At 37.5% G+C, this 25,454-nt stretch overlaps 2 protein-coding genes across 4 annotated transcripts in view; one reads left to right on the top strand and one right to left on the bottom strand.

Annotated features, from left to right (window-relative positions):
- Positions 1 to 366: 366 nt before the first annotated feature.
- On the bottom strand, positions 367 to 21,354 carry HACL1 (2-hydroxyacyl-CoA lyase 1). The gene is made up of 17 exons (XM_056483395.1): positions 21,211 to 21,354; positions 20,123 to 20,227; positions 16,588 to 16,628; positions 15,911 to 15,991; positions 13,173 to 13,245; positions 12,591 to 12,668; positions 11,502 to 11,596; positions 10,972 to 11,084; positions 9,244 to 9,379; positions 8,010 to 8,115; positions 6,553 to 6,636; positions 6,164 to 6,265; positions 5,115 to 5,269; positions 3,846 to 4,004; positions 3,458 to 3,565; positions 2,679 to 2,865; positions 367 to 2,269 (listed from the first exon to the last, which is right to left on the bottom strand). Exons 1-17 carry the CDS (start codon positions 21,265 to 21,267, stop codon positions 2,237 to 2,239), a joined length of 1,713 nt encoding a protein of 570 aa, XP_056339370.1. The 5' UTR covers positions 21,268 to 21,354; the 3' UTR covers positions 367 to 2,236.
- BTD (biotinidase) overlaps positions 20,831 to 25,454 on the top strand; it is a 112,771-nt gene continuing 108,147 nt past the window's right edge. The window contains exon 1 of one of the 3 annotated variants that reach the window (XM_056483400.1): positions 20,831 to 21,132. The gene's annotated coding sequence lies outside the window, so the exon portion shown is untranslated. Of the gene's footprint in view, positions 21,133 to 21,399; positions 21,484 to 21,513; positions 21,966 to 25,454 lie in introns of those variants that run through there. The other 2 variants (XM_056483399.1, XM_056483397.1) reach the window with 2 other exon arrangements.

Raw genomic sequence — 25,454 nt, 5'->3', positions numbered from 1 at the left:
TCCATGATTTAAAACAATACCATGCAGGTAAGCTCTACAAACAAAGCAGCAGATTCCACTCTCCTTGGTTTTACAACCTAAGAAATTCTATTATATCATGGTATTTATATCTATTTTAAAGCACTAAGAAATGCAGTGTTAATTCTTTCGTAAGCTTTTTTAAAGCTTAATGAATTCCAAACTGATATTATCAATTATGTTATCACCTCCCCATAGTTTCAAATTCTTTGCTTTCCATTTTTCCACATCTTGACTTATTAAAATAAATTGTGCATGTTATTGTAGTTATTCAACATTTTAGGAAATCAAATGTAAGCTGAATTCCAACAGCTGACACCAAATGCTGACATAATTCAAATACTCTCATTAAAGGAGAAACAGCATGAAAATCACTTTTTATTGATTTTCAAGTATAAAACAGTAATTTCTACATTTGCTTATCCAATGCAAATTATCTCCGCTGAGGTCAGTTCCAGCATTAACTCTTACAGATATCTTACACCATCATAACAGATTGTGTTTAATCACTGAAACATATAAAAATTAATTTGTGACACAAGAATGAAACAAATGTCAAGATTCAAAATTTTCCACCCTCCTTGCAGAGTACCCCAGAGAACACAGCAACTCAGCAGCCTTACATTTTTTTGTGAACTGCATCTATTCTAGGATTTTATCCTTTTACACTTCAGATTATTTCAAATATTATTTCTTTCAGATATTATCTCCCTGTACTAGTGTGCAGAGAAATTCCTACATTCCTCTGCCTAACAGTAACCCATGGCCTTGGGCCAGACCCAAACTAAAGTGCCAGACCCAGTAAGCCAAGCCTTTAGCAACAAACCTGACTGTAGGCCACAATCCCTTGCCAGCCCAGTCCTTTCTCTCCTTAGGTCATCAAGTGCCTTCTACTAGATAACTAACACTTACTGACAATGGAATTATAGAACATAAAGCAAGTAAAAGCCAAATCAGAGACAAAATATTCCCTTTTGTGAATGCAACAAAGAACTTGTGCATTTAAGAACAGATGCGAATATAAAGTAATCTATTTACAGTATCCTGCATAGTAGCTGCTGTAGGTCATGACAGAAGCATAGACAAAGATTTTTAAAGTCTGAACTCTAAGTCAGATTGTCAGATGCAGCAACAAATGAAAACACAGTAGACAGAATGCTAGGCAGGCCAAATATCTGCATCACAGCACGGGTGGGACTCCAGGTTCCTATACAGTTATATGAAGAATCTTTGTTGTATAATTAGCCAGTCACAGCACAGACACTGGTGGTTGCTCTGTGATGCCAGCCAAAATGAATATTATGTTTCAGCCTAACTGTTTTTACCATTGTTGCTCTGGTGAGATATTTTTAAAATTTTGCTTACATTTGGGGGTTTTTTTGTGGTCTTTTTTGGTGTCACTGTTGATATTTCAGTGATGGTGGTGGTAATTTTTTATTTAAAATGCTTCTGATTATAAAGATTTACCATCTATTCATACTGGAAATCTCACTAATAAATATGGCCACATTTTCAGCCTACAGACATGGTGGTGTCTGTGAAGAGCTAAGCTTCAAACAAAAATCCAGGATTTTCTTTCCTACAAACACCACAAGTTCCAGTTAGTAAAAACAAATTCAGTAGGCAGAAGCTTAGCCCTTGAGTAAGTCTGTATTTTTAATACATTATTTCTCCATTCAGAAGAGCTCAAAAATCAATCTGTAAAATCAGGAAGCTACTACCAATGCAACGGGCTTTGATGCATAATGGGGCCAATCAGGAATTATTCACAACAAGATGCTTTGGTTTGATCCTTGGAGGATAAAATTTTTAACAAGTAGAAGAGTAGTGTGGTTGGTTAAGAATCAAGCTACTATAACTGCAGACTGTCAAACACTTCTATGTTTCAGAAAGCATAAAACCCCCATCTTATTCTGTTCATCCAGAACCATTCAAGATTAATTCACAACTAATGGGTATTACTCTGAGTAAAAGAAAAAGTACATAATTTTATCATCAGTGTTTGTGTAGAACCTGCCAGAAGGCCTGGTATAGCTATGTGTGTTTCTCATTTTACAATTACCTAATTTCAGCATTTAAAGATTCCTCTAACAGCAGTTCTAAAACCTCACTTTGTTCCAATATCCATGCAAAATACAGTTGTATCAGTTCCACTTGCAGAAAACAATTCAGTTTTGTTTAACGTGCTGCCTTGCACCACCATCATCTTCCTTTTCTACTACAGGTTAGAACGAGTCAGCCAGGGAAATTCCTGGAAGCAAAAAAACAAACCAACACAGAATAAAAACCACATCAGAATGGGCAAACAGTTAAGAGGAACAGTTAACTACTAGAGGGAATCCACAGGATATAAAGATTGCTCAAAAATCTCATCTCCTTTGGTCTAGAATGAAAAGGATTAACTTTAAAATTCTGGAAACAGTCATTAAGGACACTATACATTAACAAGAGCCAGTGGGGGAAAATCCCAAACTAGCAGATAGCAAGGTAAGCAGATGGCATGCTGTAAAAGGACCTGTTTTCTCCATCTCCCAAATCTAACAACAACTTTTCTGCCTTGCAACCACCTCTGCCTCCTCTGTGCTTTAAGTGATAGTCCCTAAGGTTTTCAGAAGCTCACCACCATGCTTGCAGAAAAAGGAAGGAAAATATATACATACCTGTTTCTTTCTCTCAGACTGTGGATCAATCATTACATTTATAAGAGAAGGTGTTTGCTTGTCAGTCACACTTGCTTTCAGAGCATTCTGCAACTCTTCTGGTGTTTTAACAAAGTATCCTTTACCTCCAAAGGCAGACATAATTTTCTCATAGTGTGCATTTGGCAGGAGAGAAACAGGAGGTACACTATAACAGAATGGAAAATATGATTAACGGCACGGGAAAATTGCCAGGCTGACTAATTCAATTACTTTAGCACCAATTTTAAAGTGCAAGATGATTCTGCTGGCCTGATGAATTCTTCTGGGCTGAAAGAACTACGGCTCCTGCATCACCTAAGATGTGTTTATAGGGTAACAATCTCATCTTTATGTTGTGGAGACATGCCTCAGCAAAGCTTTAGCCTAGTTCTCCCCGTGCAGAGATCACAGCTCAGAAGCAGAAGTCCTGTGTACTCAAGTCTCAGGTAATTTTGGACAGTATCAGGACTTAGAAAGTTAGCCCACTGTGAACTCTGCACTGTGTGGGCTGAACTGCTGCAGGAACCTGAGAAAACTAATAGAAAATCATCTCTCTTCTGCACTGTTGAGCAAACAGCAGGCTGGAATTAGATTGGCTGTTTGCTTTTGGTAACTGGTTCTTACGTGAACTCAGCCCAGGACTACATTGATTTTATAAAAGTAATTTTAACCTGGATCACAAAGCATTAAAAATTAAGAGAATTACCATTTTGGTCACTTCTTCCATAGTTAACAGGACATACTTTGAAGATGCTTACCATGTAGCAGGGTCACCAAACTTTAACATCTCCTCCCAGGAATTTGCATCCAGACCAGTGTAAATCCCATTATTGTTTACTACGATAATCACAATTGGCAGGTTGTATCTATAAAAAGACATATTTGGAAGAATTCTGAAATACTTGTCCTCATCTGTAAGATGTTAAGAGTGTAATCTTCCTTACAAGTAAAAAAAAAAAAAACATCACTTCCACCTGAAATATGATTTAATCATCACTGGTAATGCACTATATCACAATATTAAAAATGAGCATGTATGTTTTTTGACTTGTTTTCATGTGTTTTATGGATACCCCACCTACCAGCAGTTAAAGTCTTCTAATTAGAATGACCCTGAAGAGCATCTTGAACTAAAAAATCAGTTACCTGCAGATAGTCTCCACCTCCATTCCAGAAAATCCAAAAGCACTATCCCCTTCTATGCAGACGACTCGCCTTCCAGGTGTGTGGTCTCTGGCTACCATTGCAGCTGCTATGGCAAAACCAAGCCCCACTCCCATGGTTCCAAAAGTACCTGCATCAAGCCTAAAGGAGGAATACAGAATTACTATCCCTTTATTTCTATTCAATCTCTTCAATTAATCCATGGTACCTTACTTTTACTTTCAATACTTTGCCATACAGTATTCAAATACTGTTTTATAAATAGCTGGTTTAAAGAGATACCACATGTAGGAATTATTTTATATTCAGCCAAACATTTGATAAAACTGTAAGTGTTTTAAATATATATGATGATATGATATAAACATACAGGAACTCAAATTAAAATGAAAAACTCTTGTACACTAGTGCTACAACAAAGAACTATTCTCATATGCTTTTAGCTTTCATAGTAACAGTATTTCAAAAACATTCAATTACTGCAGAGACAGACAACATGAAATATTTCTATATTTAATTCCTTGAAAATATTAGTCTGAAAGCCATTGATTAAATACTGCTGCCCAAATTTTAGTCTTCTGTTGAACCATTTGAAATCAAATTGAAAGCTATAATTTAGTTAGATCATTTCAATCAGAAGCACATAATGGATACAAAAGTACATAAAGCACTAGATTATTCTAGGGTTAACTGCTCAAATTTGCTTTCAGATATGTGCAGTGCAGTCTGAAGAGACAACCAGCAACATTACTGTGTCCCCCAACTCTACTGGAAGTACATGGGTTTTCTTGGATGTTGGTTGTTTTGTTCACAAAGCAATATTCTGAGCACTCACATCTTAGGCATGCAAATTTACATGAAAGCATGCCCAATATATAATAGAATTTTAAAGTTTGCCCCAATTTTAAGTGTTCCACAGAAAAACTCTTCATATAAATTCTTTTCAACATGAGAATCCCAATGATTGTTTTGATTTTTCATCAATATTTCATCAATAACAAACATCTAGGTCAGGCAATTTAACACAATGCTCATCACTGACTTTCCACAAGAGAGAGAAACTATCACCATTCTGCTGCAGAGCAGGCAGAGAATTGTTAAAACCTATGACAAGATACCAGTATGTGAGTGGAAAACCTTCCTTAATCCCTCTCTCAACCTATTATATTTCTGTTTTCCAGACCATTATACCTCTTAGCTAATTTATGCAGAAATGTATGCAGCCTGTTGAGTCAGAACAAGATACCACACCTTTGACGGGGATAGAAATTTGGAAGCATAGTTCGTCCAATGTCCATGGTGTTTGCTCCCTCACTTACTAAAATGCAGTCCTTGGGTATCAGTTCTCTGATGTGATGAAAGACTGTATAATAATTCATAGGCAGAGATTTCTGTAATGCTAATCCCTTAAAAAGAAAAGATATTAGTAATTCCCATTAACAGATTTAAGATGTAAAACAGAGAAACAAAAATAATAATGATGGAAATAAAAATACACTCTGATAGTAAGACTGGAGTATTTCGTTTTCCACGCACTACATCAAGGTCACTTCTTCTGTATCTATCCTGGTGACACAACATATTTATCAGAGACTCAGCAAGCTCAGCCACCCTTCAATGGCCTATCATTAGCAGAAGCTATAAAAACTCTGTTTAGCCCAAGAGGCACATTAAACTTTTCTGCACCCAGGTTTGACTACTGACAACCCTAAGAGAGCTGTCATCTGTATGCTGGGAGGTAATTCAAAAGAGCAATCTGCTAGAATGAATTTATTTTGGATCCCAGTCTAGGGAATATGCATCTGAAGTTGCAGAATGTGAGTTACAGTAAGTTAGGTATATACCAAGCATCTCTGGTCTTTTGGTTTTAACAGCTAGATGCTTTTAGCATAGATTAAACCTAGACCAGCATTGCTAAACTGCACAATTACAAACAATAATTACAATCAGAAGAAATCTAAGAATGTGTCCACTTGAAGTATCTGTCTATTGCTTAGATGTCAGTGCCTATAATACAGCAGCTCTGGCTGTGGTCTTCTATTAATGGCTTTAAGAATCCAATCCCAAAGTGTAATGATTTCTACACAGTTTGAATTTATACAAAATCATAGAATGCTTAACCTATAATGCTTACAGTTCCTAAACATAAGAAGAGTAAGCCTGTACCAGAATGGTACAAATTTTCAAGGTCTGGGTGACTTAACTGATAAATAATTGATAGATCAGTTACAAAACTGACAATGCATACGTGCCTGTTACAGCATAAAAGAAACCTTTTAATTTCTTTAATGTCATACTACCTTTGATCTTTCCTCATTGTTCTTTATTTTCCCTCTTAGCTTCTGCCACCACTCTGAATTAGAAGGGTATTTCCATGATCTTTTGTTGAATTCTTCTAAGAGCTGGAACAATATTGAAATGTTGTAGAGGGGGTCTTTCAACATGTTTAAAAGACAAAAAAATCATCAATAATAACATAATCAAGAATGATCCCAGCACAATGGCAGTAACACTAATCATAATCTTTAACGTATAATTTGAGAATAGACTGGATATACAACATGGATATACTGCCTGAAAAATGGTTTTCCCTGAACAGCTGTTTTTGTTTTTCTTTTAACTGGCAATATACTTCACATGAATCAGAGGAAATTGAGGTCAAAACCAGAGGACACGGGACATTACGCACCTGCTCAGTCACAGCGTTTATGTCACCTAATAAAGTTGCAGCTGGCCTTACATTATTCCCCAGCTCTTCTGCACAAATATCAATCTATATTTCAAAAACAAGGACAATCATTAGCTCAAGGATATTAAGGGCAACTTTTCCTTCAGTTCAAGTGAGGAACATGGCCTAATATACATGGATGTCTAACAGTGTCTTCATACCTTGTTTAGGCTGTACAGGTAACTTCCTTTGCCTTTCCTTGACGTGACATCAGGAAATGCTTTATACAAAGTAAAACCCTCTGGTACATACCTATTTTAATAAAATGTCATATATATCCTTAAAGTTGACTGCTTGCTTCTTCAAGTCGTGCAGACGCTGTAGAACTTTATTGCAACATTCTATGAGAGCTAAAAATCTAGGCTTAGGTATACCCATAAAGTCTATACAAAGCAGCACTTTTTCACTGAGAAAACAGTGTATGCTACTTGACAGTAAGAATTTAGTTAGCATGAAGAAACTGAAAAGTAAGTTGCAACTACTGAAGCAAATCTTTCAGTGATGCATGAGCCCTCTAAGGTTACATAAACTGTTACTTTTGACCAGGTCACACAGACTAAAAATAGACTTAGTATTTTAATACAAATCTCTGACAGTGAAAAAAATTAAGTGAGATGAAAAAATATTTTCTTTAATTTCTTTGGGAAGAGGAAACATAAAATATGTATTTTATACATAAAATATGTATTTATTTGTAAAAATAATATTTGCAAAAATAATGTCTATTTTTAAAAATTTAGCTTAAAAATTAATGCTATTGCAAAGTTTGGAACCTTAGACTATGTTCCAGGTCAGTGTAAGCAGGAGAGCCAACATGTTGGATCAACTACTACCATTTGATCACAGACTCTTGGGAATGAGATTTTAAGGACACAATTTAAAGACTTCTCTTTCTAAGAGCTGGCAGATTGTCAAATGCATTAATTAGTTAAATAGCCTTTCTTCCTCTTATTTCATTTCCAAGTGACTGAGCTCTTACATTATGACAGGATCTGAAAGCATTTCTTTTTCAGAAGAATTCAACTAAGAGAGCAGTATGAAAGATTACACAATTTTAAAGACAGTTTTCTTTCAATCATACAAATTTCGACACTCCAAATATCTTAACAGTATTGTGAGTCTAAGCCTGTATTAGTCAGCTGCATAGAAGTGTCTGTCCTCCTCATCATAGCAGCACCAAGCTCTTGATACTAGGAACAATATTGTAATCATTCTTTGAAAAAAATTAAGAAGTAAAAACAATACTTAAAGAGATCATAAGTATTTCTGGAGAATTACCATAACTATATACACCATCCTGCACTGTCCATATGGCAGTACTTGCCCCATGAAATACATTACCAAAATAATTTACAGTAATTGCTCTGGGCAATGCTACAACACAGAAGACTTCCATTGATAATAATTTTCCTGCTTACCTGAATAACCTTTACATCCTGTCGATACCTTGGTGGAAGACCAAAATGCAAAATCCAATTCAACCTTGCACCAAGCAAGATGATTACATCAGCATGCTGTAATGCCCTAATAAAAGGAAATGACAGAACCAGATAAGGAATCACTATTACATTTAACAGTCCTTGAAAAATTAGAAGCAGTCCCAATCACCACAGCAAACCCCACAATATACATATAGCTCATCCTTCCTCTAAGCTGCTTGTTTAGGCCCAAAACCCTGTATAATTTTATACAGCCAATCACCAAGTCATTCTTGAGTTAAGGAACTTAAGAAAATTAATTACTATTTTCCTATTACACTGTATATAGGAAAGGCATCATTACATTAGGAGACCAACAAGATGCTAGAATGATGCTGAGGTTAAAGCAAAAGACTCACTGTGGTGACATTGACAACAGTAGGTGCCAAATTAAGATTGTATGGGCCTCCTAGTTTAGTCTCCCATTAATTTACCTTTCAGATAGGCAGACAATATTTGGTATACTCTTTTATTCTCCATTCTTCCTAGCAGCATGCTTAACAGTGATAAAACTAAGATGCTCAGCAATGGACAGCATTGTACTTTCAGGGTATATAAATGCTCCATCTGTGAAATTGACTCTGTGCATATTCATACATAGTAGAGTTCTTAGAGTCCATTCACATAAATTTTGCCAAAAGGAAAAAAAAGAAACCTGTTAAAAATTACTTTAAACATAGCCTTTCAGTGTAGTTTGAAATATCTTCTTTTCCTTTATAAATAAAGTGCAATTTAGTGATAGGGTATTGCAAACACCAGAGACAACAGCTGGCAAAACTTCTACTGCAACACGGGCAGTTCAAGCTTCTGTTTATGGTGTTAAAACAAAAAGTAGTTTGTCTAGGGCACAAAGTTAAATGTTTAAAATAAACTTTTGCTGGCTTTGTTTTATATTACAAAATACACACTAGCAACACTGATACATCTACTTGCCATAGGTTTCATAGCTACAGAATACAATATATCTCAAAGTATCTTCCTGGTCAGCATTCTAAAGTGATCCACTTAAATCTGTTCCTTTCCCAGCAAGATCTTCAGCGCTCTACAGTGAGGTGCAAAACACAGTTGAAAAAATTTTAGTAGTATGAATTTTCTCTTCCCTGGAATCTGCAGACCATCAAAATTCCTACTTGTTTCTCAGCTGTTAGGATTAGAAGCCTTGCTTTATATTTACGTTGATCTTGCTGCAGCTACACAATTTGGATGGTTATCAGGAACTACTCCTTTTGCCATTGGTGTAGGCAGAAAAGGCAGTCCACAAAGGTCCACCAACTTTCTGATGTTGTTTTCAGCATGTGAATAAGCAGCACCTGAATGAAAGGAAAGAGACTGCTTAATACTACAGAAGCCAACTGTATTTGCTTGAACTTCAATTTAGCTGATTACATTATGGCAGAAAGAGTGCTGTTTCCCATTATGAAAGCTGCCTGCTATTTTTCATTCTGAAGAACTCAAAACAAACATGCCAAATCACACATATCCACAGTTAAAATTTCACATATTTTTGACATGAAGTTTTGCTTCCTTGGTGTTTTTGTAAGACTTCAGCTGAACTACTTTATCACTTCTTATGAAGCAGGGCAGGGAAAAACAGGAGATCTTGTTTATTTAAAATGACAGTTTTTTAGTGGGTGAAGTTTGGTATTATGGGACAGAGACTTCTGCAGCAGCAACACGAGATGACCTTTATGCTGTGTCATGTCATTTCTTGCTTACCCCCTGCATGCTGCTGTACCACATGCTCCATAACAATCCGCCCAAAGATTCAACTGTAAGTCTTTAGTGAAAAGAGAGAAGCACAAACAAGCCCTTGCAAAAATATGTGTTTGTGCATTCATTTCCTGTGACAGCAGTACATGGCTACTAAATTAAGCTTGCCCAGGCAACCTGGAATAACTGACTGGTCCATGTACAATGGCTTGAATCTGTGAGTCTTAAATCCTGAAGAATATACTTTTGTAAATCTTTCAAAAATACTGCTAACAACAATATATAGCACAAAGTCCAGGTACAGTTGAATAGGTTCTCAATTGCTGACATCAACAAAGCAATTGTGAGTTTTCCATCTTTCCCTTTCAAAGAACACCCTTTTCTTCAGCTAGAGAGAAAAAAACCACCATAATCTCTTCTATCTACCTTCTGTTTTCAATTTCATTACCTAATCAATCATAAGATCCATCTCATTTCAATCACTGCATCTCCTAATTAAACATACATAGAGATCATTCCTCCCATCTGCAGGAAAACAGCCTGGGTTAAATGAGCTGGTTATTTTAATTCTGTTCCTAGCTGACCTGTATCCTTAACAGAAACACCACTGCACTGGCTAACACTCCACAAGGAGGCACAAAATAAGTGAACCAGCACAGTGAATAATAACCCTCCATCTCCAGGAATTGATTACACTGGCATAGTACAATGAACAACAACACAGCAGGTGCTGTGTTGCTGTATTTCCCCGCACAGGTAGACTTGCACTTTCAGTAAGAACCAAAAGAAAGATGACCTTTGGTTACTCTTGATTCTTGCTATATATGCCAGAGCATCAGACAGAGAATAAAATTTCTTTAATAGAATTTAAATTATTTGGAATTTTGAAAGTGACACCCTGGTATTGGCTCTAGAATTAAAGACAACAGTTATCTAATTTTTTCCTACATAAACTTGAATTTTATCATTGATTTTTCTTTAAACTAGATGAAAAATAAATTATTATAGAATACGAAAAAAATTCTAAAACCAAAAAGCAAATTTTGACATTAAATTCCAAAGAATTTGTGTTTTTACTACTGTCTGGTTTGTTTGTTTGACTAAAAAGAAGACGAGTAACACTTCTAGGGAAAAGCAATCACTGTACTTGTCCTGAACGTGGACAGTTCAAAGCTACGTCAAAGCACTATACCTTTGCCAATGATGAGCAGAGGCTGCTTGGAAAGAGCAATGACAGAGGCTGCTTTGGATACAGCAGAGTGTTCAGCCATGCTGATGGGAGGTGGCAGGCAGCATTCCACGTACCTGAAGCCAAGCAAAACAAGAGAGGCTCTTTATTAAAAAATTCAAAACAAGAAATGCTGAAAGACATAACCTATTGTTTAGCATAAAATTGCAGTTGCTACACACCATGTTACAGCATTTATTATAACAGGAAATATTTTTTTCAAAACAGGCTTTGAAGTTTTCCCTTCTTGTTTCTTTAATCTTGTAGGTGGTGCTGCTTCAGAGATTTACAGAGTAACATCATTATTTTACCATATTATCTCATTCTTTTCTGCACATTTCATTACAAACTGTAATCTGTACCATGTTATGATGGAATGCAACATTTAGAGGCTGGATTTTCTTGTTTTAGAAAAATAAAATATGAAATTAGCCTATAAATGAATTATCTTTTGTTCAGTGACTTGAAAAATAATGAATGTAATCTTTACGCACTTGACAGAGCTCTTATTCACCTGAAGATTCACAAAATCCCCGGGTATGTCAATATAGCAGGAACCTGGACGACCATACATACTGGTTCTTACAGCCTAAAAAACACATAGTCACAGTTTTAATCACTGACAGGATTTTAAGAATGTTTATATTCAAAAAAGCAAGAAAACTCTTCTGTAGGCAGATAAGGTGCACATTTTTATTTTGCTGATTCATGACAGTGGAAGCTTTCTTATACTAACAAAATAAAGTTTTGGCAGCTATTTATGCTTTCTCTTATATACCAGCTGGAGCCTTTCAGCAGATGTACAGTATTAGACTTTAAATTCTTTGTTTAATTTGCAATGAAATAACTGCATTTATTAGCTATTGTTTGGAGATACAAAATTAAATATAATTCATACATATTCAAAATAAAATGTCATTCATGCTGAATTCTGATTAAAGTAGCACAAATAGAGACAACCAATGCCTCCATTTTCTATTACTTTTGATCCCAGTTCTTCTATTGCAGGTAGATGCTGCGCTGAATTTGCACTTCTGGAAACAGTATGACCGTATGCAGAATTTAGGCTGACATGGCTGAAGGGCTGTGACAGCAGTACCAAGAGACTTTTCTAATCCTCTCTGAAGCACTGAGATAAGGATGTGTTTTTTCTCACTCTCCCCCCAAAAAAATCAACAAAGCAATTACCAAACTCATACCTCAAACACAACTATCTCCACTGCTCCCCTCCAAATCTCCTTCACATGACAGTGGAAAAACAGCTGAAGCATTATATTTCTAGTTATTGCATCTCTCCCTGAAAGCATTTATTTCATAAAAATTTTCCAACTCTATCTGAAGCTAACAAAAACTACTGCAGGGATCAGTAAGCATCAGACTGGACTAGGATCTATTTCTAACCTATTCCATAGCATTGTTCACATGGCAGAACCTCCTCAATTGTTAATTTATTCAACCAACCATCACCTCCTATCTGCCATAGCAAATTACTCAGAGTAAGAACTATACAAAAATAAACCCTTAAAATTTCAACAGGAGACTGTTAACTCATGTTCTGTTGTTAATTCTGTATTTTTTCATACCTTTTCAATAACTGCAGGAATAACTTCCAGGCAGCTTGGGCGAACAGACAGCTTGTTGTACAGTCTGCCAGCTTCAACCTGAAAAAAGGCAAATAACCATTGTATTGATTTACCAAAGTGATTTGTTCATTTCCATCTCAATTCAACATTAATAAAATGAAAGAAATGCCAGATGAAAAGCAACCAGGTGGAAACCTACCCACAGAAAAATGCAGCAGCACCTGGTGAAAACTGTCAAAACCATACTCAATCGTCTGAGTGCTTAAGTTTTTTAGCTATTTTTTTCCCTCCCCCATAAACTGGTTTATTTTCTTGGACATTTTGCTTTATCTCAGAACAAACAAAGGCAATTTATACTGGCTGAAAACCTAAAACAGAGTATGAATTTCAACATGAGTAGGAATTCCAGGCAATCTGCTGTATTTACACAATGTCCATTCTAAACCAGTAGATGGAGCAAATCAACAGCATTATAAGATCTACTAGGAAATGTTAGTGTTTGGGATTGTTTTTCCTACAATAATGAAGAAACAAGAACCATTTAACTAAAATCTTCCTGTAGAAATTTGTATGTCTGTGTACCTGTGGGAATTCTTGGAAAGCTCCCATGGTTTCCTGATTTCTGTCAGAAGAACCTCCAATAACAATCAAAGGCCTAGAAAAGTATATTAAAAACAAAAAAAAAAGCCTGTGTGTATATATATATATATATATATATATATATATACACAGTATCCACAGATCTCTACAGGAATAGACACAGAATACAGAAAAGGATTCTAAATATCAGAGTGTCAGCCAGTAGCCTTCCCAGCAGCTTTTGGGTCACCAGTTTTGAGACAATTTGGTCATATTAAGTGACTTGCATCACAGAAGCTCTAAAGCCAAATCCCATTGCAGGCAATTTTCATTCAAGTCTGATAATAGGGGTGACACAGTGGTTTGAGGGAATGACAGCACGTAATAAGAAGCTAAAAAGTATTGATTGGTCCAAAAAAGTATTAAGTGTGTGTTTATAAAGGGTATTGTAACATGCACAAGCACTAGAACTAAGAAACAAGCTAGGATACAATTAAAAAAAAAAAAAAAGTTTTCTTTGTATACAATTTGGAACATAGCAGAAGTTTGCTGAGAACACAACTCCCTGCACTTTGTTTTTAGTAAAAAACCTCCAAAACTGAAAGAACCAGACAAAAAGTTAACACACCTGCAAGCAATCCTGAACTTAAATTAGCTCACAGCTATGCAAGAAAGACAGTGTTACTTGACAATGAGGGTTATATATTCCACAGGAGCACATTTTTATTGTAATCTCCACAAAATATAATAATTTTCCTACAGTGAATGAAAACCTGTCTTTTATTAAAATTGTAGCTCAAACTCCTTAAAATGCTAAGTGTTAAATTAACAGAAGGAAGATGTCTTATTAATCTCCTTATGCATCCACACTATATTGAAATGTTAGGTCTGTAGCTTTCTAGGCTTTTTCTCTTAAACAATTTCTCTTCAGATACAGCCTTTCCTTTGACTACATTTATCTATACAAATGTATCAAGCTGAAACATTTGCAGTGTATTCCATGCATAATCCTAAATTTAATCACCCATAAGACTTGGGGATATATGTATCTAGATCCGAGCTTCATAACCAGGCCATTTCTCTGCCATAAATCAAAAATCTCAGTTCAAATCCCCTTGGGCAGTGAAATGACAACTTCAGGCTGTATCTTGCCTCTATGAAAAATCATTATGGAAAAATGCACTTGGTGGCTGCTCTATACATTTTATTCTCCTTATTCTCTCCCCTCAGCAAAATGATTGTTACTATCCAAGACTGACAGTAAAAAATCCTATGTTCCTCTCACTTGCTTTTTCCAAATTTATTTTAACAGTTTAATGAGCAAAGTAACTACTACTTTTTTACAATTATACAACACAGTTACAAAGCTGGTCTACTATTTAGAAAGTCAACTCCAACAGCTATATCTTGAAAAGATTTAGTTTTGCCCTCAAAGTTTTAAATAATTCTAACTAGAAAGAATTTTTCCCTCAAGGACATCATTGTCCTACTGTCATAATATTGTAGACATTTTGAAGAGCAGTGCTTATAAAGCAAGGCAAAAATAACAGTGAGGCAGAAAGAACATTTGACTATAATGAAATTAATAATGGTAAATCTTATGGACTTGCAGAAGAACTTCAGTAAACTGAAAAAAAATTTAACTGCAACTTCAGGGAAAGAGCATGGTACTTCAGCATGCTTGTGTTTACTCCAAATCTTACAAACTATCACACACTTGTCTTTGGAGTTTATTGTCATAGCCAGACTGAGGTACAAAATCTTGCTCAGAATGAGACAGGACAGGAGGTAGCAGCCTGGCAGGTAATTTTCAGTGTGAAGGTTTTACCCTTGAAAATGCAGCTTACCCTCAAAAAATGTCTCCTGCAAATCCATAAGTAAATTATATGCACACTTCTTTCTCATAACCAAACTCCTGACTGTTCAAAAGCAAGGTTTATATATAATATTCCTTTTTTAGTCTAAGGTCAAATAGTGACAGCAAAACTTCAGTGGATAACTGATTTTTTTAAAAAGAATTTGAAGACAAGAGGACTTTTTCAAAATGTCAGACTTGATTTATTAGTGTTCCCATTAATGAGCTTCCCTTTTCCATCAGCCACAGCTAATTCAGCATTCCAGATCACACTGTTCTGGATTACATTCTGTTCTGTGAACACATCTGCTTGGTTTTGCCACAGCTTCTTCCCAAAATACCTCAGTACAGCTTTCAGTGGCAGACCAGACAAAGCTGTCACATCTCAGTGAAGGTTTATAGGAGTAAAGACTATCCCTCTGTACATCATTTAATTCAATACTTAATTACTGCTCTAAATGTCTGCATGAGGACCAAATAGGGATTTTAACAATGCAGCTGTCAATTTGTTCACATATGAAATACAGTAATTCACAGGCAGTATGAATTTAAATTTAGGAAATGCCTTTAAGATGCTCTCCATGATCAAGAAAGCATTACAGCCTAATATGACTTCATTTTCAAACACATCCATACAACCAGCTATACTGATAAATTTTCCAATATGCACACAGTGGAGTAGGACAAAACCAAGAATTTTATCCATGAGAATACAAAAAAATGTATCTAAATTAATTTTAAGGTTGATAAAGAAAGAATTACTTTCTCATTATCCATAAGAAAGGGGAAAAAAAGTAAAATGCTACATACTGTGTAGCTCAACATCTGAAACAAGTAACAACACAGAATTACTGGAATTTTAAAGGAAAAAATGCAGTCAAATTACCAGCAGTTAATAGTTGCATTTGCCATCCCACCAAGGGTGTGTAAGAAACCTGGACCAGACACTGCAAGACATACTCCTGGTCTACACAGAGAATACAAAAAGAAAAAAAGAAGAAGAGAGAAAAGGAAAGTGAGTACAAGGAACACCAAATAAATAATCAACAAAAATTAGTAATATAGAATATTAAAGTTTCTATATTAGAAATATAGAATATTGAAGTTTTACTCATGTCACCAAAACTCATGAATGGCTAGGAATTTGTATGAATGGCTAAAAGTAGACATGGAAATCAGAAAGATTTTCTAAAAGAACTATGAAGCTGTATTAATCCAATTAGAAAAGCAAGTGAACAATTGCATGCCATCCACACACAGGTGGGCAATGTACACAGGCTTATCCTAACACAGCTCCTAACTTCTATCACATTTGCTCTGCCATCTAATGTTTATATGCAATTTGGTAAACTTATGTCTGCAGTTTTCTCAAATGCACTTTTATCAGCAATTATCATTTACCAATGAAGAAAGCTCACACTGGATGAAGTGCATCTGATTCAACACAAATTTTACTGAAATTTAATTCAGGTAGAGACACTTGTTATTCCAGGTGATAAGATAAAAAATGGTAATTCTTAACTAGTGAGCATTTCTTAATAGATTTGCACACTCTTTACATACCTGCCAGTCAAATATCCAATAGCAGACGCAGCATAACAGGCCTATGGAAAATATTTGAATTAATTATACTAGTATTATTATTATGTATACCTTTAATGATATTTTATACATAATTTTCAACAAAAATACTGAAAATAAGCAGGTACAGATTTTTCCCTGACTATAAGAGCTTAAATGTAAGTAAAAGCTCCATTTCGCCCTTTCCATTATGTGTCCATGAAGATTAATGTGAAAAATCTCAAGACTCTTCTTCACTTCTCTCCACATTTCAGGCTCCTGTTGTTACAAGATATTACATTAGGATTATCTAGGATTTGAAAAAGAAAAAAATCAACCAGATTAAAAAAAAAAAAAAAAAAACAACAAAAAACCAGGGAAGAAAATTAAATACAACAAAACATTAAACTTCTGCTTTCCACTACCTTCTGGATGAACATAGAAGAGGGACATGCAAGACAAAGACAACAAGCAGAAATGCAGCCATTCTGAACAGTATTTCAGAAATCAAGCAAAAGGTTGAAATCTCACATTGAAGAGAATAATTAGATGATTTGAGATCGTCTTTTACAAGGTGAGCTGCTGAAATACTTCTCACTCCTCTTCGGTACCACACATTTAAAGAAAAATTGCATTTTCAATAAATTTCAATTTTGAATAAAAATCACAAAAGTAACATCTACAACATGTGTTGGCATAGTTGTTCAGCAGTGCTATTGCAGAGTATGTTTTTAAGCTATTCCTTTAGTGATATTAAACATTTAGATATAAATTTCACTGGTAAAAAGACAGTATGTGATGTTTACAGGTGACAACAGAACTCAAGAATTCACATGTACATTGCCCATTCTCTCATATTTTCATACTTCTGCCTTGAAATCAGCAAGTTATTTTTCCATTAAGTGTTTGAACTAATTTTGCAATATTTTGTAATTTTTCTAAGTAAGTTTCTGGCCTTAGAACCTGCCTCTTCCATTTCTAAATAGAGTGGAGATTTGATTTTTGTTATAATTGAGTACTCTGGTGACAAGATGCCCATTTTGGTTCCACCTGCCATTATTAGAGGGCTCTCAAATTCCCTTGACAGCTGCACCTACTCCAGCATACTGTATGCTCACAACTAACTCAGGGTACAAATATCAAGAGATTGCTTTGAATATGTAGTGCTAGTTATTATTAAAGATTAAGAACTAACATAAACAATGTGTGTTGTTAACAAATACAGTTGTGAAGTTCAGAACTGATCTGGCTTGTCAGTCTTCTAAACAATCACTGCAATCTCTAATTATCCAAGGACAGATACACAAAACACGCCCCTGTGAAGTTGCAACACAGTTTTCACTGTTCAAAGGGCATAGGGAGGCAGGTCAAATGCTTCTGGCAAACTTATGCCATGTTACAGGCCACAGGAGAGCAGCTCATGGGTACTGGTAGTGCTACTTTCAGCTTCATGCTTTCATCAGGTATTTCTGTTCTGAATTTTTATGAGCTTTTCACACAATCATTAAGGTTGGAAAAGACCTCCAAGATCACTGAGTCCAACCTGTGACCAATCACCAATCTTGTCAACTGGACCATGGCACTAAGTACCATATCCAGTCATGTTTTAACACCTCCAGGGATGGTGACTCCACCACCATCCTGGTGAGGTTTTATTGTATTTTAGCTTGTTTATGGGCCCTATTTCCTCTGAACACTACTAATTAACATTTTACCACTTTTGCAGGAAAATCCTTTTGCTACATCTGACCTAGAAATAAAGCAAAACCTCAACCCCTGGAAAAAAAACCCAAACCCTTAATTTTGCATATACAGCTGCCTTCACCAATAAAGCTGTATACACATCCTCCACACCCAGGCCACACAACTGAGCCATTTAAAACTATGACATGTATATACTGAGTATATCTTAAATATACTATATATAACCTTTCACCCTTTGCCAAGAAATTACTTTATTATTCAGGATAAAGAACTAACCAAAACTCTTTACAAAATGCAGCTTCATTCATTCTTTTTGACTCCCCAAAGAAGAGAAATCCTGACATTTTGACATTAAAACCAGTCTTTGTGCTAGTTTTATTCCACTAAGCAAAAGCAGTTCATCGTTTATCAGTAGAATGTTTTTTGTCTCCTTCATCCAGTAAAAAGCAATAAATAGAACAGCATCTTATTTGGCAGTGCAAAGCAATCTTCTCTGTTAATTACAGGCACACATGAGGAAATTAATTTCAATCATGTTAGTAACCACAGCTAAAACTAGAATATTTGCTAAGTGGCCTACAGGAATATAAAGATTGTGCCAAATTCCTAGTTCTTCAAAAACTCAAATACACCTTTTAAACATGTTTGTATATATTTGCCTCTTTCATATGTTACAGATTTTCCACAGAGGCACACATTCATCTAAATTCTCACATTCCAATATAACAATGTAAGGATTAGACAGCAAAAACACACAGCTCACAATTTAGAAGAACTACTGCAACAACACTTTGTTGAAGACTGGGACCATTCAAAAGGTTATTAACTACATAAATTAAGAAAAACTAGCAACAGCTGTAGATCAGGTATGAAAACCTGCTGGTCTCTCTGCCACCAGTTCAGCAGCCAGCTCCCCATCTTGTGCAGCAAACCTTGACATATAAACCCGAGGTTATCATCTGCAACCTCAGACAACCCAAGAAGCTACTGAGATTAAAGAGTTACTACTGTGGGAAACCAAACAAATACAGAACTAGCTGCATAACACCAAAATGCTGAGGAGCTTGGCTCCTGATTTCTGACACCTACACAATAAAGTTGAAATATACATAAATAACAGAGTCTATGTTCATGGTTGGTTTTGAGCACTTAGAAGCATTATTACTTTCTATGGTTTGCTGTTCTGTGAGCTTTTAAAACATAGTTAGGAAAAAACCCTACAATTATTTAAATTGTTGAACAAGTTTATCAATCAACAGGAATACTTTCCTCTTTGGGCACTTACGAGTAACACATAGGGGAGAAAAAAGCAAAGAGGTAGGTAATAAATTCCTAAAACCAACTAAAATACTACCAGTTGGAGTGAGAATGATAACACTGGAAAGTGTGTAGAAAGCTACAGAAAAACAAAAAGCCCTGGATGAGCATCTCAAAACCTGGCAGATAATACCTGACAATATGTCACTTGCAGCAGATAGCCCGCAATAGAGAACAAAAAATTATCAAAGTTATCTTTAAATTATTCTTTTTTTTTTTCCCCTATCTTTGCTCCTTATTGGAGAATGGCATTTTTAAATGAAAGAAGATGAAATTCCCTTAACAGAAAAGGAGGGGCCACTTTAAAATGGAAGTGGAGAAAGAAGGGCACAAAGAAACACTCAAACAAATGCACCAATGTTGTCCATTATTCCAAAAATAAGTGGCTGCTCCTGTATATGTTCTCTAAAGGAAAATTCAGAGACCACATTCTTTCTAGAAAGAAAACATAAACTGGATTTTGTTCCATTGTAAAACAGTTAAGGAAAGGGCTAGTCCCACTATGATATATACTTACTGCTTGTTCATTTCTCATTCCCACATATTTTATTCCAACTGCCTGGGCTGCAATTGCGATTTCAGTGACAGGAATACCAACAATGCCAAACATGTATTCGATATTCTATAAAGAAAAATGTAAGGAAAAGTCAGACAGTTTTTTCCCAGAAGACAGCTTTAATAATCACATGATGAACACAGACATGCCAACTACACAGGCAGTCTAAAACTAAAATGCAACATATATAGTCACAGAGAAGCTGACAGGTTACTGTGGACACAGAGCTGGCATCAGCTGGTGTTTGCAGCTCAGCCCTCTGTGGCTATGAAAACGCTGGATTTTGGGAGTCTACAAGCAGTGGGACAAGGGTTCATCCCTCAGGCAAGGTGCGTTTAGTGCTTTCTACTGAGCAATCCCTACCTGGGACATCTCTGCTATGTCACTTTCCTGATTTCTCAGTATGTCAGCTTCCTTTACTCTGAAAATGCCTCATGGCACCTTGTTTGGCACATGTGTTTGCACAGTTCCACAGAAAATTAACGGCAAAACCCCAAATAAATGGTTAGTGCCCACAGAAACACAGAGATACAGAAGACTACGTGTATCTGGATTACAACTGAACTACTTTTCTACGTTTTACAGGCCAAATGCAAAGTCTTCTCCCAAGCCCCCTGCCAGGCCTGCAGCATCTCGAGTTTAGAGACAACACAGAGCTTTCCTCACTGTAAAGGAGGCGCAGGAGGCGCATCCAGCTGTGCCGGGGAGAGCCGCAGAGGAACCTCGGCACTGCCTGATGGTAACGGGGGGAGCGCCTGAGCTCGGGAAGGGACAGGCAAGGGAACGTGACGGCAAAGAGAGCGGGGCCGGCAAAGGGAATGGGGCTGGCTCTCCAGAGGAAGGGAATCAGTGTCGCCCTGGGGAACGCCGCCCCGGGGTCAGCAGCTCACGGCGGCACCGGGGCTGTGCGGCGGAACCTCCCTCTCTTTCCCTTTCCGTCCGGCCCCGGGAGAGCGGCAGCACCGGTCGGGGTGAGTGCGGCCGCCCACGTTCACTCGCTGCAGGCTGTCCCGGCGCGCAGGCTGCCGCTCCCCGCCCCGCGCCCTTACTTGTGCCCTGAGCGCCTGGGCGATGAGCTGCGCCCCGCTGACCGCCTCGCCCTCCATGTCGGCCCGGCCGCCCGCCTGCACCGGGCCGCACCGGGCCGGCACCCCGGGCGAAGGGCGCGCGCAGTGACTGACAGGCGGCTCGGCCAATCAGGCAGCGGAGGGGGCGGGCCCGAGGAACCACCCCTGACCCTGCTGGCGGGCGGAGACCGGAACAGCTCCCTATTGGTCAGAGCGGGCAGCCAATCAGAGGCCGCGAGGCGCCGGCCGTGCAGCGTGAGGCTCGCGGGGCGCGGGGGGCGGGAGCGGGAGCGGGATCAGGATCAGGATCAGGATCAGGATCAGGATCAGGATCGGGACCGGGTCCGGCCGGGAGCGGGGCCGAGCGGGCAGGGCGGGGTCGCTGCAGGCCCGGCCGCGGCTCCGGTGATTCGTGAGCCGCGCGGTACCCGGGGCAGCCGGCCCCGAGCGCTCGGCTGTGTGGGGCTGGTCGGAGGTGGCGAGCACGGGGCGGGACAAAGTGCGGGGGTTGTGTGAGGTGCCGGCGCTCGCCGGGAGAAGCGCCAGAGCAGCGCGAGACACCCTCCCAAAATCCCGGCTGAAGGATGGCGCACGCCCCTTCCTCCGGCTCGGCCCATCCCGGCACTTGTCCCTGTCACCACTCTCGCGTTGCCCTGCCAAACCACTAACGATAGCCGCGCTCCGTTCGCCCTCGCTCGCCAAACAACAAAAAAACCCCCATAGATAACAAAAAACAGGTAATATAGATAACAAAAAACGTTCACAAAACCAACGTTCTAAAATACCGTAATATAATGCAGCAAGTAAAATCAGTAGACAGGCGGTATCAGTGGAAAATCCCTTGAATTTCACTGTATTTTATGTATTTTTAAAATATGTTGTATAATAGATAGTAGAATGGCAGCAACATCACAATCCATGGTTATTATTCAACCTAAAAAAACACGTTATTTTTTCATAGCAAATTGAATATGTGCCTAGTAATCATTACTGTTTATGTCACTATTATTACTGTTTATGTTGCTATTTATGTTGCTATACGTTGGGCATAGTTTAAAGTGCCATTTGCTATTAACCATTCAGGAGGACCCAGAGTAGTGTTGTGCTACCTCTGTTATTTCAAGATCTGTTGAATTCTTCTGAGTGTAGAAGTATGAAGAGGGAGGGCACATGCTGCTTTTCCCTGTGTATACATCCAGGTGTGGTGACAGGTGACAGACTTCTAAGTTTCCACAGCTGTTGAAAAGCGAGTGACAGGATGCTTTACTTCACAGTACACTGAGATCAGATGGTTCTCAAAAGGTGAATAGGAAAACAGCCTGCAGTGTGAGTGGGGGGAAAACTTGGCATCCAAACTTGGACACCAGTCTTCTTACCCTTTGTGTGGAACTATAACTGGAATATTTTGACTGCAAGACAGTAATACTGCTATGAAATATTTATGTTTATATTTAGGCAACATGATCCTGCTGAAGCCTATCTGTCAGGCAAAAGACCACATAAATCACAGGAAAGGGACATAAAAGGAGATAAAATTATGAAGCATTTCAGATAATGAAAATTTAAAGCCAAGGCTCAGGTGAGGTGACAGCTCTGTAGGTCCTAAGCAAATCAACTTCTCTTCAAGGAAAGGATTTATGAGATGGTGTGGTACTTTACAGTGGTAAAAAAATCCAGAGTGTGGCAGAGACATATTTGGAATCTCAACAGCCTAAGGGCTGAGTAATCCCTGTTGGTGTCCTTATTTTGGCTGGGAAGTTTAATACACCCAAGCCTGGCCTTGGGGCTTGTCATGGCTCTGCCTGTTAGAAACAATCCCTGAAAGAGCAGAGTCCTGTTGTATAAGCTGTCAGACAGGGAAAAGGCTTTAGGGAGCACTCACACAAGTGCTCAGCTATCATCTGTAGGACTAGCAGTAATCACAACCCAGGGCTGGACTCAGAGGAATTATTTCTGTTATTTCAGTTGCCCCAGGTTCAGCCAGATGGGGTTATGTAGTTGCAATTTCAGTGCTAAACCTCTTGTGCATCTGAATGAGTAAAAGATTCAGATTAGTACTTTTGAGTGTTTCTGACCACCAGGAAATGAAACTTGGTAGAAAAATAAGACCTCTCCAAGCGTGTTTGTAAAATACAGCATTTTGTAGAGGATTATTACGTGTTATTTTTTTTTTCTATTGGTGTGTTTTGCTTTTTTAAAAAGGCACTTTTTCTAATGCATAGCAATTCCACCTCATGATCTGAAACTCTCCAACTTTTTCCATCACTATTAATGATGAATTCTAATTACATTTTAGTTGACAACTTTATTAAGGAGCAGCTGACTAGAACCCATTCCTGTCCTAAACAGGCATTTGAAGGGGTGACAAGAAATAAAAACCAGAGTTTTGTCAGAGAAGTGCAACACAGCTTGTTTATTTTCAGTATGCTCCTTAACTGTGAGAGGTTTCTCACCCCTGAATTCCCTCCTCCTGCTGCTGCTTTACATCTTCACATGTGCTTTGGTATTTTAATTGCAAAGCTGAGCTGCACAGGACAAGGAGGCCCTTCCATTATTGATATGCATTGCCAAATCACCCTCCCAAAAGTACCAAATGTTTTCCTCAACATGCAGAATAGCAAGGATAGCCTATCATACATCACTTTTCAAAACCGTTTATATAAACATTTTATGCAGTTTTCATCACACTTTAAATAAATTTACACTTGAAGGCATGTATGTATGGACACATTGGCTAATTAAAGCTCAGGGAATTAGGAATATGTAGTTCATCTTAGCAGCATTGAACAGCTAAGTTATTCCTGTACCCTTAGAAGTGTTACTATTACATATTAAGGCCTTTTGGTTGAGCAAACAATTCTTCTCCTACCATGGGCACCAAGGTTATAATTTTGCTGTCCTACATAATGCTTTTTCCATTTACTCATTGTTAGGTACTAAGCAGTTGGTGTTTAGAGAAAAAGAACAGTTTTGAGGATTGTTATTAGCTGCTTTTCATCCTGGAATTCAAGCAAAGAGATATTTTCAGTTAACTTGCCATAGACTTTCTTTTTTTAGGTACAAAACTACATTTAATATAACATGAATAAAAATAAGACAGTGATTAGTTTAGAGCTGGTTTTTTTTTCCTGCTGGGCTTTAAGAAGTGTCTCCATGCATGTGTCTGTCAGTTTTTATTTGCTTTGGAAAAATTCTGGGAGCTGTAGATCACAACGACTGAAGGGCACTAAGAGTGTTTTAGACAATTTATTTTTCTTGGATAGTTCCCAGAGAGCAAATACAATTAAAAAGTCAGTAACTGAATTTAGAGCTATCAATACAGAGCACCAGTAGGTCGCTCCTGCATGCTCTTTCAACTTCACTGATATTAGAGATTTAATTTCTTAATGATACGAGTGACAGTGGTGACAAATACAGAATTCTCATGTTGTGAGAATAATTCTGAATAAAATGGCATTTCTGTAGGCTTTCTGAAGTGTTGCACAACCATTGATTGTATCAGTCCTTGTTCTAAGTCCTTTCCTAACTTGGGAAGTCAAAAGGTTACATGGGGAGCCCATATTGCAGAGAATGCCCCAGCCTTCCAGACACAATAATTCTTCATTTTTTTTCTGAGAAAAGCTAACTAGTGCAAATTTTCTCCAATTTGTATAGATTTTTGATCTTTTTTTTTATTACTATGAAAGTTTTTTTAACCTTACCTATCTGCATTGCATGAAAGGAATGTGGATCTGAATTGCACTCAACATTTTATAAATGCTTAAAAAAGCTGCACTGTAGGAGAAATATTTGCCTATTTCATATGTGAAGTTGAAATACAGTGAATTCATAATCCATTAGGAGAGGCATTTTTATGCTAGATAGATGCAGAAGTGGTGTCTAGTGTAATTCTCTTGGCAATTATCTGTTTCAGTATTGATATGTCCTATTTCTGCTTGACTGCTATATCAGTCTCCAAGTAATTTTAGGAAATGCTACTTTTAAATACATCTCCTGTTACTGAATGGAGGAGAAACTGCAAATTTGTGAGCTGCTTTAAACTTTTCTCAAAGACGTTCTGATATACAGTGAAACAATCGCTACATGAATGTTAATTATTAAGGGAAACCAAGCAAGGAAATCAGTAGAACTATATATGAAGCTTAAATGCTTTTGGACACAGTTGTTTAAAGCACCAGTGTAGATGGATTTGTTTAGAAACAGCATGCATATGGTCATTCAGTAAC

Source organism: Oenanthe melanoleuca, chromosome 2, assembly GCF_029582105.1.
Source record: "Oenanthe melanoleuca isolate GR-GAL-2019-014 chromosome 2, OMel1.0, whole genome shotgun sequence".
NCBI classification, from domain to species: Eukaryota; Metazoa; Chordata; class Aves; order Passeriformes; family Muscicapidae; genus Oenanthe; species Oenanthe melanoleuca.
Note: the sequence above shows the minus strand (reverse complement) of the source record. Positions and strands in the feature narration are given on the sequence as shown.